Source organism: Diospyros lotus, chromosome 12, assembly GCF_014633365.1.
Source record: "Diospyros lotus cultivar Yz01 chromosome 12, ASM1463336v1, whole genome shotgun sequence".
Classification (NCBI taxonomy): Eukaryota; Viridiplantae; Streptophyta; class Magnoliopsida; order Ericales; family Ebenaceae; genus Diospyros; species Diospyros lotus.
This window is the reverse complement of record NC_068349.1, coordinates 37401886-37421961: the sequence shown is the minus strand read 5'-3', so window position 1 is coordinate 37421961 and position 20076 is coordinate 37401886. Positions and strand designations below refer to the sequence as shown.

The window sequence follows — 20076 nt, the reverse complement described above, 5'->3', positions numbered from 1 at the left end:
AAGACACTGTGAGGATTGAGGGTGAACCCGAGAATGAGCTGGAAGGGTTACTCCACGGGGGAGGGAATGGTCTGGGTAATATCCACCAACCAGGATTTCCCATGCCTCGGTTAGACATTCCCACATTCGACGGAGCGAATCCCCGATGGTGGCTACGAAAATGTGAGAGAATGTTGATTGGTATAACATCCCCGACGAACAAAGGGTGCCACTGGCATCAGCTTACTTCAATGAGGTAGTTGACGCTTGGTATCAAGGATGCATAAGGTGGAGAAGGGACTGTACTTGGGCCGAATTCTCGAAGAAGTTGTGTGAAAGGTTTGGGGAAAGGAGCATGGTGGATATCATAGAAGAGTTCAACAAACTTAAACAGACTGGGAGTGTGGAATCCTATCAGGTGCGCTTTGAGGAATTGAGATCACTCATGATCCAGCACAACCCGCATCTATCAGAAACCTTATTCGTGTCTAGTTACTTAAGCGGGCTTAACGAGGAGCTGAGACCGATGGTTAAGGTGTTGAGACCTCGCACGGTAGAACAAGCAGCGGAGAGTGCTCGAGAGCTGGCAGTGGAGGCTTTACTCAAAAAACAGAGGCAACAAACAAGGGGAATGGTGACAAGAGCCTCTAATGTGGGAGGTAAGGGGTATGGCAGAGATCCAACGAAGGTTAACAGTGGGAGTAGGGGTGGAACGGGCTCGGGCTCGGTACTGTTTGGGGATCAATTAAGGGAGCAGAGGAGGTTAGCGGGCCTCTGCTTCCGCTACGGGGATAAGTACCACGTTGGGCACCAGTGCAGAAGGCAGATTCTTCTATTGGAAGGGAATGAAGAAAAGGAAGAAGGAGCAACAGAGGAAGAGGATTGTGAGATCATGGAAGAAGAAGATAATGGTGAGATTTCCATTCATGCTTTGAAGGAAGTAGCTAACAACAAAATCATTAAGGTGGAAAGATAAGCCAAGGAAGGCAATCTCATGATCCTAATCGACAGTGGGAGTACCCATAGCTTTCTCGATGAAAGCACGGCCGGGCGAATGAAGTGTCCACTCTCGGAAACACCTCCTTTGAGCGTGACAGTGGCCAATGGCCAAAAGGTGTTGAGCAAGTTATCCTGCAATGGGTTTTGTTGGAAGATGCAGGGAGAAAAATTCGAGGCAAATTTGAGATTGCTACAATTGGGGGGATGTGATGTGGTTTTGGGAGTAGATTAGATGAAGGGGGTAAGCCCCATCAGCTTTGATTTCAACAAAATGGAGGTATATTTTGAGAAAGAGGGGAAGAGGATGACATTATTGGGTAACAAGGAGACCGGATCCTGCCAGATGATCTCTGAAAAAAGACTACAGAAGGTAGTCAAAGGAAGATGGAATCAGCTGGCACACTTCTTCTCAATGGTGGCCATCGAAGGAGTGGAGGATCCAATGATGCAGGGGGAGTTCGGCCTTACTGTTAGCATGCCCCAAGGGTGTCCCGACCAGGTACACTACTTGGAAATCATTAATAAACTGCTGGTTGGTTATGAGGATTTATTTGTTGAGCCTAAATCCCTACCCCCAGCCAAACTGTTTGACCATTCAATTCATTTAAAACCCAATGTAGAACCAGTCAACAGTAGGTCCTATCGTTATCCCCTAATCCAAAAGAATGAGATTGAAAAGATGGTTAGAGAAATGCTTCAACAAGCAACCATTCGACCTAGCCAAAGTCCTTTTGCTTCTCCAGTCCTACTAGTTAAAAAGAAAGATGGTTCATGGCGATTTTGTGTGGACTATCGCCAACTTAATGCCATAACTATCAAAGATAAATTCCCTTTACCCTTGGTGGAGGACCTTTTGGATGAGCTTCACCATGCCCGGTACTTTTCTAAGCTGGATTTATGTTCGGGATATCATCAAATTAGGATGAAACCCAAGGACATCTACAAAACAGCTTTTAGGACACACCATGGCTCACCAACGCCCCAGCTACTTTCCTATCCCTCATGAACATAATTTTTGAGCCATATCTTCGAAAATTTATACTTGTATTTTTTGATGACATACTTGTCTATAGCCCTACCTTTGATCAACACTTGACTCACCTTAAAATCACCCTTGATATCCTTAGATCTAACCAGCTCTTTATTAAGAAATCTAAGTGTGCATTTGGACAAGGATAGGTAAAGTATTTGGGGCACATTATCTCAAAGGAAGGGGTGAGCACCGATCTAAAGAAAGTAGAAGCTATGATGTCTTGGCCAAGACCGACCTCGGTGAGGTCCCTAAGGGGATTTCTAGGGTTAACCAGTTATTACCGCCAGTTTGTGCAGAACTACGGGGCCATTAGCAAACCTCTAACCGAGTTGCTTAAGAAAGGAGGATTCAGCTAGGGAATTGCGGCAAAGGAAGCCTTCGAGAAGCTGAAAGAAGCCATGAGCAAAGTGCCGATACTAGGACTGCCAGATTTCACTAAACCTTTTGTGCTGGAAACGGATGCAAGTGGGACTGGTATTGGTGCAGTCTTAGTGCAAAATGGAAGGCCGTTGGCTTTCCTAAGCCAAGCCTTGAGCCCCAAACACCAAGGGCTCAGCATATATGAGAAGGAATTCATTGTTGTTTTAATGGCAGTGGATAGATGGAGACATTACTTAGAAGGAGGTAGATTTGTGATTAAAACTGATCATGAAAGTTTGAAGTTTCTACTACAACAGAAACTTCAAACCCAACTACAGAAAAAGGGGATGGCTAAGCTGATGGGTTTGGACTACTCAATCCAGTACCGGAAGGGCAAGGAAAACAGAGTCGTCGATGCCCTATCAAGATGTTATGAAGAAGGTAATAATGCAGCCATGACTACTGTAATTCTAGATTGGTGCCTTGAGGTAATACAAAGCTATGAGGGTGACGAGAAGGTGAAGGAAGTGCTGGAAAGAGTGGTTGTGGGATAAGAGGAATGGGAAGGGTATAACTTGGTGGATGGGTGCTAAGATATGAAGGTCGAATTGTGATAGGTGATTGTGTTGACCTCAAGAGGAAAATTTTGCACGCCCTACACAAATCTCCATTGGGAGGACATTCTAGAATTCAAAATACATACCTTCGGGTAAAACAGCTATTCCATTGGCCGAGGTTAAGGACAGAAGTTAAGAAGTTTGTGTTAGCTTGTGACATTTGTAAGAGATGCAAGTATGAAAATACCGTGTACCCAGGACTATTGCAGCCTCTGCCAGTTCCCGAACAGGCTTGGTCGAGTGTCTCAATAGATTTTATTGAAGGGTTACCAAGATCAGAAGGGAAGGACAGCATCTTGGTAGTAGTAGACCGGCTAACCAAGTTTGCCCACTTTATAGGACTGGCCCATCCTTACACCACCAAAGAAGTGGCCCGAGTTTTTTTGGATCAAGTGATAGCCATACATGGGGTCCCTAAAACGATAATCTCTTATCATGATAAGATTTTTACAAGCCTATTGTGGCAAGAACTCATGAAGGCACTAGGGATTAAGCTGAATATGTCCACCGCTTACCACCCTCAATTGGATGGGCAAACCGAGAAGGTGAATCAGAGTTTGGAAACCTATTTAAGGTGTGTATGTATCCTACAAACCAAGACCTGGCATATGTGGATGACTCTAGCCCAATGGTGGTATAATTCAAGCCACCACTCCTCCCTCAAAATGTCACCATTCGAGGCTCTCTTTGGGTATAAGCCACCTCTCTTACCGGCCCTAGGGAATCATACCTCTGCAGCCGCAGTTGAGGAATACTTACAGTGGAGGAGAGAGGTACTACAACAATTGAAACAGGAATTGGCATCCGCCCAAAACCGAATGAAGCAAGTAGCTGATTGGAAGAGGAGTGATCGGGAATTTACAGTGGGAGAAAAGGTATACTTGAGGCTGAAACACTCCCATATCAAATCAATTACACGAGGGCAAGTATCAAAACTCAGCCCCCGGTACTTTGGACCCTTTACTATCGTGGCTAGGGTGGGAAAGGTGGCCTATAGATTGCAACTTCCGGAAGAATCCCAAATTCACCCAATTTTTCACGTCTTGCTCTTGAAGAAAGCAGTAGGAACTGAGCTGGTGGAGGCAACATTACCCTCCCTTCCTAGGGAAGAAAATAGAAGAGAAGAACCGGAGGCCATATTAGATAGGAGGGTAACCTACAATCAGGGAGCCCCACTCATGCAAGTGTTAGTGAAATGGAAGGAAGGATCGACTGAGAACAATTCATGGGAATACTTGCCCGACTTACTCAAGCAATTCCCGAGAACTGCCAGCCTCCTCATGATTTCTTGAGGACAAGAAATTTGTTAGGGGGGGAGAATTGTCACGAGAGGAATCCCATTTACCTATTCTGAATTTCCTTATTGCTGTAACTTTTTGTTATTTCTTTTTGCTGCTGTAATTGTTAGCCTTCTTGCTGTCATTTTTTGCTAAGAAGTTGTTAGTCCTAGGCCCCACACATAGTGGCTAGGAAAAGACAAAAAGGTTGGTTGCAACCGAATGAGGGAGTAGGATCTGCTACAGCGAACCTACCTCCCACGGCTGAGTATATATTCTCCCAAAGGCTATCTTGGAGGGGTATGAATGAATTGAATACAGAATCTCTCTTTCACAAACACTCTATCTCACTATCTCTCTCTCTCTCTTCCCTCTAACGTCTTCTTCCCCCTTCTACCTCTTTGTTCTTGTACTGCTCTTAAGCTTTCTAATTCAATCGGAAAGAGAAAGCCGACCACTGTCTCGGACCAGCCGTGACAAAATCAAAATACAATTTCATACCTCTGTCCAAGTATTGCGCAGTGACAATGCCCCTAAGTATTTTTCTATTCCCTTTACTACCTTTATGTCTTCTCAGGAGTTCTTGCATCAGTCGTCTTATGCATATACACCACAATATAATGGGGTTGTTGAGCGTAAAAACAGACACTTGATTGAAACTGCTCGCACTCTTATTCTACATCATCATCTCCCCTTTCGCTTTTGGGCTGAAGCTGTTCTTGCTGCTTGTTATCTCATTAACAGGATGCCCTCCTCGGTTCTTCAGCACCAGATTCCTCACTCTCTCTTGTTTCTTGATCAATCATTATATATTCTTCCTCCTCGTGTCTTTGGTTGCACCTGTTTTGTCCATAACTTGACTCTCAGTCAAGATAAATTGTCTGCTCGGTCCATCAAGTGCATTTTTCTTGGTTACTCTCGCCTTCAGAAGGGTTATCGGTGTAATTCTCCTGACACCTGCCGCTATTTTCTTTCGGCGGATGTTACCTTCTTTGAGTCATCTCATTTCTACTCCTCGCCTCATTCCGAGTGTCAACCCATTTCTGAGGCAATCCCTCTTCCCGCGAGTCCTCCTGCTCCTATTCTCCCTGTTCCTTCTTCTACCCCATTGCACGTTTATTATCAGCGTCATCAGCATCGATCTCTTCCCAGTGGAGATGTTGTTCCTACGCTTTCTCCCATATCTCTTACTACTTCAACGACTCCTGCTGCCTCACATCCTGCTCCAGTCTCTCCACCTGCCGCGGTCTTGCCTTCTGAGGATCAGCTTCCTATTGCCCTTCGGAAAGGTACATGTTCTTCTCGCAATCTTCACGCCATTTATAATTTTCTTAGCTATCATCGTCTCTCGTCTCCTTTTTGTGCTTTTGTGTCTTCCTTATCCTCTGTTTCAATACCTAAGACTGTTAGTGAGGCACTTTTTGATTCAGGGTGGCGACAAGCAATGGTGGATGAGATGACTGCTTTACATTCCAATGGTACTTGGGTTTGGTTCATTTACCCCTAGGGAAATCTCTTGTCGGCTGTCAGTGGATCTATACTGTCAAGGTGGGTCTTGATAGGCAAGTTGATTGCCTTAAGACCCGTTTGGTTGCCAAAGGGTATACTCAGGTTTATGGCCTTGACTATGGTGACTCTTTTTCCCTTGTTGCTAAGATGTCCTCTATGCGTTTGTTTCTCTCCATAGCAGCTATGCGCCACTGGCCATTGTATCAACTGTACATTAAGAATGCATTCTTACACGGTGAGCTTCAGGAGGAGATTTATATGGAGCAACCTCCTGGGTTTGTTGCTCAGGGGGAGTCTGGGCAGGTTTATAAACTCCGTCACTCACTATATGGGTTGAAGCAATCTCCTCGAGCCTGATTTGGTCGTTTCAGTGCTGTCATTCAAAACTTTGGTATGACTCGTAGTGAGTCTAATCATTCGATTTTTTATAAACACACATCACAGGGGAGGTGTATATACTTGGTTGTCTATGTGGATGATATTGTTATTACAGGCGATGATCAAGATGGTATTATTCAGTTGAAGAAACATATTTTCCATCATTTTCAGACTAAGGACTTGGAGTTACTTAAATACTTTCTTGGCATAGAAGTTGCTCAATCCAGTTCTAGTATTGTTATCTCTCAACAAAAGTATGTGTTAGACATTCTAGAAGAAACTAGGATGCTTGATTGTAAACCTATAGATTCTCCTATGGACCCTAATGCAAAGCTCTTACCAGGACAGGGGGAGCCTCTTGCTGATCCTGGAAGATACCGCAGGCTAGTCGAAAAACTTAATTATCTCACTATCACTCACCCAGATATTTCTTTCTTAGTTAGTGTTGTCAATCAGTTTTTATAGTCTCCTTGCGATAACCACTGGGATGCGGTAGTTCAAATTCTCAGGTATATTAAGGAAGCTCCAAGTAGAGGACTATTGTATAAGGACAGAGGTCATACTCAAGTAGTCGGATATTCTGATGCTGATTGGGCAGGTTCTCCTTCTGATAGACGGTCTACTTTAGGATATTGTGTTCTGGTTGGAGGAAACCTAGTATCTTGGAAAAGTAAGAAGCAGGAGGTTGTTGCTAAGTCGAGTGCCGAAGCAGAATATCATGCTGTGGCCTTGGCAACATGTGAATTTATCTGGTTAAAACAATTGCTTCAGGAGCTCAAGTTTGGGGAGATATCACAGATGAGATTAATTTGCGACAATCAAGCTGCATTACATATTGCTTCAAATCCAGTCTTTCATGAGAAGACCAAACATATCGAGATAGATTGTCACTTCATCCAAGAGAAGATTTTATCTGGCTGTATTACCACAGATTTTGTCAATTCCAATGACCAATTAGCAGATGTCTTCACTAAGTCTTTCAAGGGTCCTCGAATTGAGTATATTTGTACCAAGCTTGGTGCATATGATATATATGCTCCAGCTTGAGGGGGAGTGTTGAGTTATATGGTTATAATCTAGGGTTAATCCTATGTTAGAGCCCATGGCCCATGGCCCATGGCCCATTGTATTTGTATATATATATATTAGTGTATAGTCTATAGATTTAATTAAGTGGTATATACATATTAAAAGTTAGGTTTTCTTCCTAAGTTTCACAGATTTCAACAAAGCTAATAGCATTTTGCTTATAATACTTACCTTCAACATCCAAATCACCACACCCAACAGCACGTAGATCTCTAGCAAGTTCTTGTGTCTTCTCATATGCCACTGCTAGCATCCTAAGGTACTGAAGCCTCAGACAAGTACAAACAATATCAGATCCAACATTATTTTCAAATAAGTATTGATATAAAAAAAACAAAAACATCACCAACTATTCAACTCACTAATAGAAGCCCGCCCTCTTCAATGGGAGGCAGGTTAACAAGAGATGGTTTCACCAACAGTTTGTCAAGAAGTGTCGTAACTCGCTGCTCCAAAACTCGCTGCACACAACCACAAAAAAGTGGTTAAGATAGTGAAATTACCAACGAATATGATATTGTTAACCAGATAACGGTGGAGTTCTCCAATCATTAAACCCAGGACAGAAGAAGGAAATTCATGACAGAATAGTTGAATACCTGAACCAAAATCGACATAACATCGTTTGGAGATGGGAATACAGCTCTTATAGTGGCAGCCTCTTTACGCACAGTATCTGCAAACCAATAATAACACAGTTATCAAATTCAATGATGAGCCCATTTAATAAAGATCAAAGGCAATCCTCCAAACCTGTGATTTCTTTGTACAATGAAGAAAGTCCACGTGCAACATTGGTAGGACTAGCTTGAGAACCCTGGTCCCCTAGAACCAATCTAGTGTCTGCATTCATGACCTCTAGATCAATAAACATTGGACGGGTTGCCACATAGTGTTGCATGGCACTAGTACCCCTGTTGAACTGCAATGTCAAAAAACTGGTAAGGAGAGGAGATTTTTTTCGTCTGGAGAATAGCAACATTCTCCACCTAGTGGGAATCAGGCTTGGTGTGTTGAGATTAGCAAAGATACTTTTACAACTACAGCAGAATAGTCTTGCATGCATCTCCTTAGAATGATACATGACACTTTATCCTACTGAAAGGGAATTGTGGAAAAGCTACACAGGAAGATCAATCAAATTTCCCTCTTACAGAACTGTGAAGTATATTGCAATGAGATCAATACCAGCATTCATGGTCATATTGAAACATAGAATGTTTTATGAAATTAAAAACAAACCCAAAAAATGAAAAGAAACAAAAGTCATCAGAGTCTTCCACATTCAAATAAAAAAACTTCTCCATGTGTTTTGAAAGACAACTTCAGACATGAAAAGAGAATATTGAAATAAAGTCCCATCAACCAAGCTCAAGAATAACACATTTGATCCTCTAACCCAAAGAGAAGCAGCAACAGGGTGCCAACTATTTACTAAGAGAGACATTATGACCAGAGAAATGCTTCCAAAAGCCATGCAACATAACAAATCGGTCCAAGTAATTCTCCATGTAATCCAGCACAATATGATGCACATTTCCAAGTAATAACTCAAATGTCAATGATGCAACAAAAATTGAAACAGGCCAAAGCCTGGTTTTTGTTTTATCTTATTATTATACATACATTGGGTTCCTTAGTATGCTTGTATAAATTAGTAAAAAATGAATAACCTTCAACTATATGGCAATTCAAAAATTAAAGCAAACACAAATTACCTGAGATAAAATTTTTGCACACTCTGACATGGTAGATAATTCTCTTCTCTGTGATGCTGTGTCAAATCGCGCCAACAATCTATTCTCCAATTCTATACAAGGCACAGAAAAACAGGAAAGAGAAAAGAACAGAGAACAACTTAATCAAGTACCAAAATGGAAATGTTCATCAATAAGTATCTTCAACTTTCTTTTCCTTTCTATTTCTTCTAAATTATGGTTCAATCATAATGGAGGCTAACTCAGGCAGAGTCTCCAAGATCCTAGATTTTAGGCTATTGAGTGTGGCAAAGATTAATGGCCACATATAGCTAAAAGTTCATGGATTCTCCAAATTCATAAGCTCTAAGAACACCTCAAATCACAAGATCTACAGAAACTTAAGCAGATATGGACATGAGTGAAATTTTGTGCTTTGTTTTACTTTCTTTTATTTTAACTTCTTTTGAAGGATTCAATTTTTTTGGTCTATGATTTCATCAGCCCAAAATGATACAACCTCAAAACAAAATTTACCCCAATAAAGACTTGGAGAACAAAATATAGAGAACACAGAAAATTCAATTCATGATCCGGAGCAAATCCCCTAGCAGTTTAAAAATCCCTCTACAAGCACCTCAGTCGCACAGATCCTGTGACTTGGAAGCTTATTCAATTTTTCTGGGGAAAATAATGGCATATAATTCCTCTATTCCCTCCTCTCCCAACAATGTGAGACCCTATCACCAGTATCCATATCATGCATCTAAGTTTTTCTCAGTATTTTCTACTGTGCCAGCTCTTCCTTTATCCAATTTAATATGTTGGAGGAAAAGAGAACACCAAGGGAACGGTGGGCTGGGACTCCATCAACATAATGGCTAGAACAAAAAAGGAGATCATCAGTTAAATGAAGAGAAAATAAGAACAGGACTGGATGACTAAGCTAGTGTTCATCACTAAAATTAAAAGAAGATATGTGTTCATCACTAAAATTAAAAGAAGATATGAGTACAGGTTCACTAACTCGGAGGCTCAGTAAATTATTTCTAAAAAATGACTTCATATTTTAAATAGAATGATCCATTCCTCAAAACCACCTAGGGTTTCTGTCCTCACCAATGCAGTAGAAGAGCACAGCAGGGCTGATTTATAGACAGCCGTTCTCTGACTCTACCTTTTATGCTGCAAATCACTCTATCATGTCCACAACCATTTAGGTGAAATCCCAAATTGATTCTAGAGAACACTGACATGAAACACCACAATTCCCTCTTAATTCCAGAAGGAATAAAATGAAGTTATTCCATGGAATATAACAATTTGAAAGCATCTTTTTATTTTTAAGATCTGTGAGCACCCTCATCCACAGGGAAAACTTGACAAGAACTTCTCATCCCATTTACTCTTTCTTTATAAGTAAATAGCACTAAAGTGCTCCCATAAAGTGGTGCTGAAAGTTTTAGGCTATTGAAAATTAGAGTTCTTATATTGGTTTTCTTAAACAATAGTGAGTTTTAGCTGTGAAAAGATTTTGTGATTTCCCTTTTGCTCAACAGATTTGATGTACAATCTTTTGATGAGATTGAAAAGGAGGGATGGAATGTTTCTCGACAGGGAAAAGATTGGTTGTAACACAGAGTTGACAAGGTTGGAGTTACAGAGGTTTTTACAATTACAATAGGATTACATCAAAGATATGCATTAAGTCCTTACTATTTGCCTTAGTAATGGATGAACTCACTAAACATGTTCAAGCAGTGCATGCTATCTACAGATGACAGTGTTCATGATGAGACAAAAGGAGTGAATACTAAACTCAAGTTATGGAGGAACACATTAGGGTCTAAAGCATTGAAATTATGTAGGGTGAAAACCAAATGTATGGACTGTACATTTACTAAGAATATAAGTGTGGATGATGTTATGGTAAAATTAGAAGATCAAATCACACCAAGAAAAGATCAGTTTAGATATCTTAGATCAATCATCAAAAAAGGTAGGAAGATTAATAACAACATTACTCATAATTAAGGTAGGTTGATTAAAATCGAAAAGTGCATCTACTGTTTTATGTAATAGTAGGATTCCATTGAAGTTAAAAGGAAAATTTATAAGACATGGCTATAAGACCAGCTTTGTTGTATGGCATGGAATGCAGGATAGTAAAGTACCAACATGTGCAAAACATGAGAGTGATCAAGATGAGGATGCTAAGATGGATGTGCAGTCATATAAGAAAAGATAAAAACTAGAAATAAGGTTATTCTTAATAAGGTTGAAGTAGCTCCTATTGAATATAAGATGCAAGAGATGTGATTAAGATGGTTCGATAATGTGAGAAGAAGACCAATAGAGGCTCAAGTGAAGAGAGTTGAAGGCATGGAACAAATAGTTAGCAAAAGATTTAGAGGAAGACCGAAAAAAACTCAATGGGAGACATGTAGGTTTGATATTTAGTATATGGGCCATACTGAAGAAAAGGCAAAGGATAGAAATGAATGAAAATCCAGTATTCATGTAGCCGATAAAGGCTTGATATGTTGTTGTGTTCTTCCTTTTGGTTCTACATCAACTGGTACAAAGCTAAGCTCTTGACCATTCTACATTAGATGGGCTTTCTCCTCTAGTCAAGAAGCCACCATAAATGGTTGAGACAAGAGGGATGTAGAGATAGCACTGGTTCTTTCAATTCTATCATTTCTTCCGTCTATTATCTTAACATAATCCCAAGTAGTGAGGCTTTTACTTCAGCCTTTCAACTCCTACAAAGTAAGGGGATATGTCATAACAAAAGAATGAAGCAAAGGTACCATTGCAGTACTCCTGAAGATTAGCTACTGCAACCTCCAATCCTCTGCTTGCAGTTACATTTCCTGCAGCTGATGGTGCGGATATGCCTTGTCTTCCAATATCTTCTTCAGCAAATGCCCCTAAATCAACAGTGGCAAAAAAAAAAGCTAAGAGATGTAGCAAAGCTCTACAAACAAATATAAGAATGTCATTGTAAAATCCACCCAAACAAATTTACTACTATAAAAGAACAAGGGAAAAAAATAAAAAAAGAAAGATATAAGAGCAATAAGAGAAATCACAGAATTTGAAGCAAAGCTGATCCAAGAAGTAAAGAACAAGTTACCAGAACCTACAAGCACCCAAAAAGGTGAGACTACAAAAACCATTAAGGGTCTCCATAGCAATGATACCATTGTAGATAACATGGATGACTAAAATATAACCATAAGCAGAAAGGAACGCCCATAATGGATTCACGCAGCAGAAATGAAACAGCAGACCCAGATTTTTACTAAAATATAATGTTAACAGAACCAGATCAGACTAGTTAGTTGAATTGAAAAAATTGAGAACCCATCACCAGAGCAGTCTAGTTGGCACAAAAAAAGAGAAAAAAAAAAAAACAGCCAGTTGACCCAGGAACCGGATAAATTATCTAGTTTCAACCAGCTGTTTATTATATACTATAGAAGCCTGAAATGCACAAGACTCTGGAGGGTCAAGGGAGGGCTGTATTTCTATGCAGCCTTACCCTTGTTTTGCAGAAAAAGGTTGTTTCACAACTCAAACTCGTGACCTTCCAATCACAAAGGAGCAACCATGCCGTTGCCATCAAGACTTGCTCTCCCATCTATTATATATATATATATATATTTCTTTTTTTGAGAGACTCTCAAACGGCATAGTTTGGTCAACTAAATGCAGCCCTCCTTTTTGGTCAATTAAACAGAGCCCTCAACCCCTGTTACACCCTAAATGAAGTCCAGAATTAGGAAAAAAAGCCCTCCCTTCAGTTCAAAACGCCTTTGATTGTTCTCCTCCTCCGTGCATCATGTTGGGCCAACTTGCAGTTCTCAGGCAATCTCTACCTTAGGTTTTTTATGATTTACAACATTTTTAAGGCCTTAACATCAATTTCACGATGAATCTATTTTGTTAAGAGTCTTTGAAGAACCTCTTCAAGTCATGGTAGTTGACCAAGAGTTCATGTCCAACCAAATTTGCACTATGCTTCAGTATGGAGGACTTTCTAGTGGACTACAAGACTTAGGCAAACCAATTTGGTCCCTGAATTAATATAGGAAAACCATATAGTCAACAACAGAAATATAGCTGAACCTATTTAAACACTAGTTCAGTATAGGGGGACTAATATAGTCGAGTACAAAATTATAGGTGAACTAATTCAGTCACTGTTTTAGGGCAGGGGCACTATATAGTGGAGCACAGAAGTATAGGTGAATTCATTTAAACATTGTTTTATTATAGGGTGTCAACTACAAAAATATAGGTAACTAATTTGATCAGTTTGAATATAGGGAAGGTGCATAGTGGACTATAAAAATATAGCCTATAAAAATATAGCCAAACCAAAATAACATACCAGATGAATCTGGCAAACTATAGTCGACTATAGTTCAGCTTTACTGCTGTAATGGCTAGTTTTCTGCAGGTTCAAATTTCGTGCAGGTGTCTCTTTCAATCATTAAATTCATTTCTAGTCATTGAAATCGTGAAGACGAAGCCCTTGGAGTATAAATACATCTTTATGACAAGTTCAAGTTATTGAATGCACATTAAAGTCTCCCACTCTCAAGATACTCTCAAAGCTCTCAAGTTCAACCTTTATTGAAGTGCTAGGCAACCTAGGCACGCAAAGCGTTCAAGTTCCATCATCCAAGGCCCTGCGAGATTTATGCTGTAAATCATTTTATAATTCATTCATATCATTGCTTTGTTATTAGTTGTTTTCCATTTGCATATATTGGTCCTAAAGAGAATAGGTGTTTGTAAACATTATAAGTATATATAACTTTAATTGGGTTATTTGGCTTCCTAAAGCCTGATAAAATATAGGTGATTGTAAGCAAGTTTCTGAGGCGAACTTGTGGGAAAACCTTTGTGGATTTATTGATATTGGAACACAAAGTGGGGTTGCTTTTTGTTCATGCCGATGCTGCCACTTCTCATTCTTGTCTTCTCTATTTCCAGTTCAATATCCAAGTCCAGGTTTTAGAGCAGTGTTGAAATATGATAATTAATCAAGGTGATGATGAACTATTTTTTTACATTGATGGTTTGAGGTAAAATGTGTGTTACCCATCAAGTAAGCACATAGAGAAGGGTTCACAAAAAACAAAAAGAAAAAAGTTGTATGAACAGCATTGCGGGTTATGCAACACAGTTAAGACTTTGTAAGAAAGTGATTTCATCTTACGCAATTTCTGTGCAATAGAAGCAGCCTCTGCAACACGACTATCATCAGAGAACAAAGGTGAAAGTTCCATAAGGTCACCCGGACTGCTGTTAAACTCCATCAAGTACTGCAGTATCAAAAAATCAACCAAATGGTGTTACAGCACAATAAGCAAAGAATAACCAGCTAAGATATGAAAGTACTACCTTTATGAGTTCCATTGTCTGGCTCGCAGTTTCTCTCTGAGCATCTGCACTCTGCCCAAAAATAAACATTTAAAACACGGTATCATTTATATATGTCAAATGTGGAAACAAATAACAAGAAAAATAAATAAAACAAACCTGATCATAAGCAAAATGATAAAAAAGAAGATAAGCTTTACCTGCAGATGATCACCAATTTTTGCAGCAGTCTGTCCGACACTTGAAATGCGTGAGTCCAATCTTGCAAAACTATCAAATAAGCTATCCACACCTTTTTCAAGCTGAACAAAGAGAGACAAAAATAGTGTGACTGAATTACATATTAATTATGAACATTCAGATGCATCAAACAGTTCTAAGTGATCCTCCCTACCATGCAAGGGTTGGGAAATGGTTGTTTTTGTAAGCAGCTTTACCCTTACTTTGCCAAATGGTTGTTTCCACAGCTCAAACCCATGACTTCCCAATAACAAAGCAGCAACCTTACCGTTACTGCCAAGGCTTGCCACAGTATAGCAATGTATTTGATATTTTTCTTTAAAAAAATCTCTCTAATCGCATGCAGTGAGAAAACTCGTCCCACTTCAAGCTGTTGGAAAGCAACTTATTCCTTTTATATTGTTCCAGGTTTATCATATGCATATCTAAAATAGAGAATCAACATGTTAATGTTTCCAATTAACTAACCTCAGAAAGGGTCTTGCGGTGCTTAGAGTCTTGGACTGAGACCTCCTTCTTCAGATTGTTGAGTCTTCCATCAATCTTTAACCAAATACATTAGTTAACTTTCCAAAACACAAGTTCATGAATAATCGAAAGGGAGTTGCTAAAGTACATACATTCTTACGAAGATCAATTAACTTCCTACAGGAATCCTGAAACAAAGACAGTAAGGCATCAACTTCCGGAAACAAAGGGCTTGATAGCCCTTGTGCGGATTTTGCAGCATCAGATGGAATGCGCAGGTTCCCATTTGCTAAAGCATCATTTGCACCAATGCTGTGCCCTTCTGACAAGTCTGTTTCTTCATCTTGGTAAGGCGACAGCAGCCCATTTACTAGGTTCCCAAATAATGCGTCAAATGAGAAGTCCCCCTGAATATAAATAGAATTCATTGTTCAAATAACTAGAAACACGAGCGAATCTCAAAAGCATGACAACTTGGAATTTAAGGAGTTTGCTGTCTTGTACCTTAAAATGATCTTCATCCAGTACAAGTGGACCAGAATTACCAGACGGAGTTTTCAGAAGTCTATCACTTCTGACTCCGTCTCTACTCTCTTTCATCTGAATCATGCAAAAGAATCATAAAACAAAAGGCATAAAATTGCCATTGTAAACTAATATATAGAACTCAGACATAACTGATTAAGCCAAATGTCGATAGATAATGAAAAGACAACTAATGCCACTCTGATCCATTGCAAAAAATTAAAATAAATAAGAGTATTGTCAATTTCCAAGTTTCATGCTCATTTTGTACAATTACATGTACTTTGAGTGGACTTCATTGTTTTGATTGGACCACAACCATAATGAAACATATTACCAACTCCGCAAAATTGAAGCCAAAACGGGTAAAAGGAAAACATTAAAGCCATGGTCCTCGACTACTTCTACCAAATTTTTTGACAACATGCAGATGAGAAATATCTGGAAAAAAAAAAATTTGAATTTTCCCATCACTCAACCAATCCAGGGCACACCAATTCAATTTTACTTGCCATTCCTTGTTTCTCCCGGCATCCAAACACACGCAAATTCAGTAGAAAACCCTCGCAACCATTCCTCGTATAAAACGAACGAGAACCAAACAGAGTGCAGATCGTAGAAATCTAAATCGAAATCTTACAAAATTGATTGGTGCATCAAACGTAGAAATGAGCATTTAGACGCACTGAATTGATTGAATGAGAATTAGAACCTCTTTGAAGTGATCGCAGCAGAGAATTCACCGAGCGGATCCAGCAACGAAGGGACGGAGAGTGAAATACGACGACGCCCCTCTCCAATATACAATGGAAATACAGCGATTGGAATGACGAATTTTTCCTCCCATGACGACAAATGCCATGGGTAAAATCGGAAGTTGCTAGAAAGCTTGAAAAGTCTTGAAATTAAAAGTTAAATTTTGATATGTTTTCCCGTTTCACAGTTATCCCGTTCTAGTTCTATGAACAACTTTATCACGAGATGAATCCTAAAATCTAATATTTAAGATAAATACAAGTGATTGTATAATTTCGTTTAGAGATATAATCAAATCTATAATTTCATAATATTTCAAACTCTCTCATATGTATGATAATCCATTTATGTTAAATCTTAGAGTTATTGTTTATATTTTGTATGTTTTTAAGTTTTCGTTTATATTAGATATTTGAATTATTGCAAAGAGATGGTCCATTTGTTTCTCTTATGTTAGTCAAATTAGGTGAATGAGATAGAAAGAAGATTATACAAGGGTTGATTTCATGGTTTGAGTGAAACAATTAAGGGTATTAGAGTTTTATTTTTTATTTTTTAATTATATATATAAACAAGTAAATAGCCTTATACCCTATGATTTGGGTTATTTGTTCATAAATTGTCCTATTAATCCCTTGTATTTTTTCTTCCGACAAATCACATTGTAGTATTGTCTTTTTCTTTCTCATAGAATTTTACATTATAAGATTCGATGTCACTAAACCATAATGAGTTTCACTATCTACTTTTTTCATAACAGCAATAGTTGTTGATGATGGCTTTTTCTTTCGTCAGCAACGTCAACACCACAAAAATCCCCATTCAATATTCTTCAATATTCCTTGCGATTGCATCATGATAGATGATCAAAGCTTCGATTAATTTCTATTGTCGTATCCAAAAAATCATCGCAATCCCTTTAACTCCAAATTCAAACCCAAGCATGTAAGGAGACCAAAAAAAAAAAAAAATCTCACATAATCATCACAAGAACTTGGCAACTCATGAAATATCTACAAAAGACACAATGAACAATAATAGAAATCTAATAGTTTATGAAATTTATTATGATTTAAATCATATACCCAATTTAATCAAATCTAATTCTTACTAGGGTGACTATTTCGTAATCACCTACTAATGTAGAATTAGCTTTCTTGGAAGATTGCATCCTCATTTGACTTCGAATATGAGTAATTATCCAACAAATGTAATAACAACCAATTATCAATAGTCATTTTTTTAATCCTTTTCTTCATGACTAGTTATAAAGGTTTTAAACGAGTCAAGCCATCCATATACTGAATATCATGAAGTTATGCCAAGCTACCCCCTGTGAACCCACAACATGGTTCGTTGACTAAGTCATAAAAAATTATAAACCGTCAAAATTTCTAATTATAAATTGTTAAAACTTATAATTGCTTAATTGTAACTTTGAATTATTTATCAAATTTTGTGGACAATAAAATTAGTTCGAGAATTTTTCTTTTCAATGCATAAATATTATCGAAATATTTTTATTTTAAATTTTGTGTACTCAAAATTATAAGTTTGTAATCTTTTGTTTTTTTTTATTTTTTAAAAAATGATAACATGGTAAGATAAGTTGCAATAGCTTATGTAAACTAGCCTGTTAAAGCCCAACATGACAATGGGCCCATAGGAAAATAGGCCATGCTAACATGCAATGGGCCCATAAGAAAATGGGCCAAACTAACATGAAATTATCCATTTGACATGTCCAAGTAAACATTACATCACCAAGTGATTTCCTACTCGGTGGTGGTTCCTTTCAACCTTTTAACTTTGATCTCAACATAAAATTTTGTTGAAAGCTTAAGAGGCGTTTGGCTTAGTTTAAATTTTGGTCTAATGAAACTCATAAGCTCTCGTGTACATAAAATTTATTTACTTGTCTAGTAAATCATGAAAAGCTTATAAGTTGTGATGTACGGAAACACTTCAAGGGTGTTATTTTTGTGTTCTTGAAATATTTCATATACAAAAACGTCAAAAAATATATATATATATTTTTGAATCGTTTTATAATATTATGAAAGTATTGAAAACGCATTTCCATCCAAGAAGAGATTAGAAACAACATTTTTTCACAAATTTTTTATATTAAAAATTTTATTTACAAAAAGGTTGACCCTTATATTTTTTGTATTTATGCATTTTTTCTTATTTTTTTTTTACTTTAAAAAAAATATATTTTTCCATTTCTGTTTCGTATTGTATCCATTTTGTATTTCCATTTTCATATGACCTAGATTATAAATTATTAGTTATAATCTCTTTTGATAGTTTGTTTGGTGATATAGTACCACATAACTTATGTTTTTGTAACTTACAAGTTGTCTCATGAGAAATTATTTAATGAATTGATAAGTTAAGTTGAGTTCAATTATAATTGTTTGATAGGACACTTGAATTCACTTAACGCCCAAAAATTTAAAATTGAGTTTGGGTTCCGAAACTCACCTAATTGAGTTGAGATGAAGCAAAATTAAAGTTACAAAAAATCACTCAAGGTAGTGCAAATGATTCACCACACATGCTCAAGAACTTGAGTTTCCACAAGGTTGAGAGATTGAGTGTGTCTTTGTACAATTGTTGATAATCTATAGAGCCAACGCCCGCGACTCACCTACTTGTCTGCCTAGCCCAAGGTGTGAAGGCCATAAATTTTTTGGAGGGTGAGAAGGTCTTGATCGAAGGCTGTGCGTTGATCAAGGACTCGTTGTGTTTCATATGTTAAAAAAAAATTAAGTCACCAAACACTTTATTTATCACGTTTGATAGTGATCTCAACTTAACAAGATTAAAACTCAATACCAAATACGTACTAAGACAAATCTTTGATACACATTTAGCTTATATGATAAATGTCTAATTTTTTATTTTATAACATTTTCACTGTCTTCTCCATCATTTATTTTATACTTCAAATTAATTTTTACATGTGTAATTAATTTTATAAACTTTTCTTTTACCAAACATAACTCTATAATCCATTAGGTTATAACATGTTTTATTTAAACACTTTAACAACTTAGTAAATAATTTATTGTAATTTAAACTCAATTAAATGGGCTCTAAATACCCATTTAATACATTTTATTTTCAATATTCAAATACTTATATTAATTGGTAAATTTTTTAAAATACCATGCATTTATTATCAACCAATAGAAGTATTTAGTGCTAAAAACAAAATGCATTAAATCCACTTTATAACATTGGTTTGCAACATCCATATATAATATATTAATACACAAATATCATTTGATGATGATTTTGGAGTCGTTCGCCACATGTTGTGTCAGGATCGGGTTCGTACTTTGGGAATTGTAACTATAAGAGAAACATGTTATCTTGGGAATTCAATCTCAAGAGCTACGCCTACAAGAGAATTAAATGAGGCTATATCTCTCGATTTGGCCAATGATGCTTACGTTATTAAAAGAAAAATGAGCATGCTTTTGTAAAGACAAGAGTTAAAAGTAAACTTGAGTCATATATCGTATATAAGAGAAGAATCATGCTAGATGTACAATTATTTTGTACATCTTGAGTTACATAAGGGGGTATTATGACCAAAATACCTTGCGCCTCATGAGGGACCTTTTTGTCATTGGTACACCTTTATATAACCCAATGTATACACAAAAGTATACCAGTAGCATTTTTCATAAGAGAAAGTCCCTACCTTTTATGAAGTAATTGAAAATAAGGCACTGAAAATG

General features: G+C 37.8%; 1 protein-coding gene across 1 annotated transcript in view; it reads right to left on the bottom strand.

Annotated features, from left to right (window-relative positions):
* The window catches only part of LOC127786722 (exocyst complex component SEC10b), a 34477-nt gene extending 18031 nt beyond the window's left edge, over positions 1 to 16446 (bottom strand). The window contains exons 1-13 of the mRNA XM_052314340.1: positions 16281 to 16446; positions 15548 to 15643; positions 15196 to 15450; positions 15044 to 15118; positions 14536 to 14637; positions 14357 to 14407; positions 14172 to 14277; positions 11752 to 11871; positions 8960 to 9051; positions 7995 to 8163; positions 7841 to 7917; positions 7604 to 7702; positions 7413 to 7503 (exon numbers count right to left, since the gene is read on the bottom strand). Coding sequence (XP_052170300.1) covers positions 7413 to 7503; positions 7604 to 7702; positions 7841 to 7917; positions 7995 to 8163; positions 8960 to 9051; positions 11752 to 11871; positions 14172 to 14277; positions 14357 to 14407; positions 14536 to 14637; positions 15044 to 15118; positions 15196 to 15450; positions 15548 to 15643 — 1333 coding nt within the window. The 5' untranslated portion in view covers positions 16281 to 16446. The remainder of the gene's footprint in view (positions 1 to 7412; positions 7504 to 7603; positions 7703 to 7840; positions 7918 to 7994; positions 8164 to 8959; positions 9052 to 11751; positions 11872 to 14171; positions 14278 to 14356; positions 14408 to 14535; positions 14638 to 15043; positions 15119 to 15195; positions 15451 to 15547; positions 15644 to 16280) is intronic.
* Positions 16447 to 20076: the final 3630 nt, after the last annotated feature.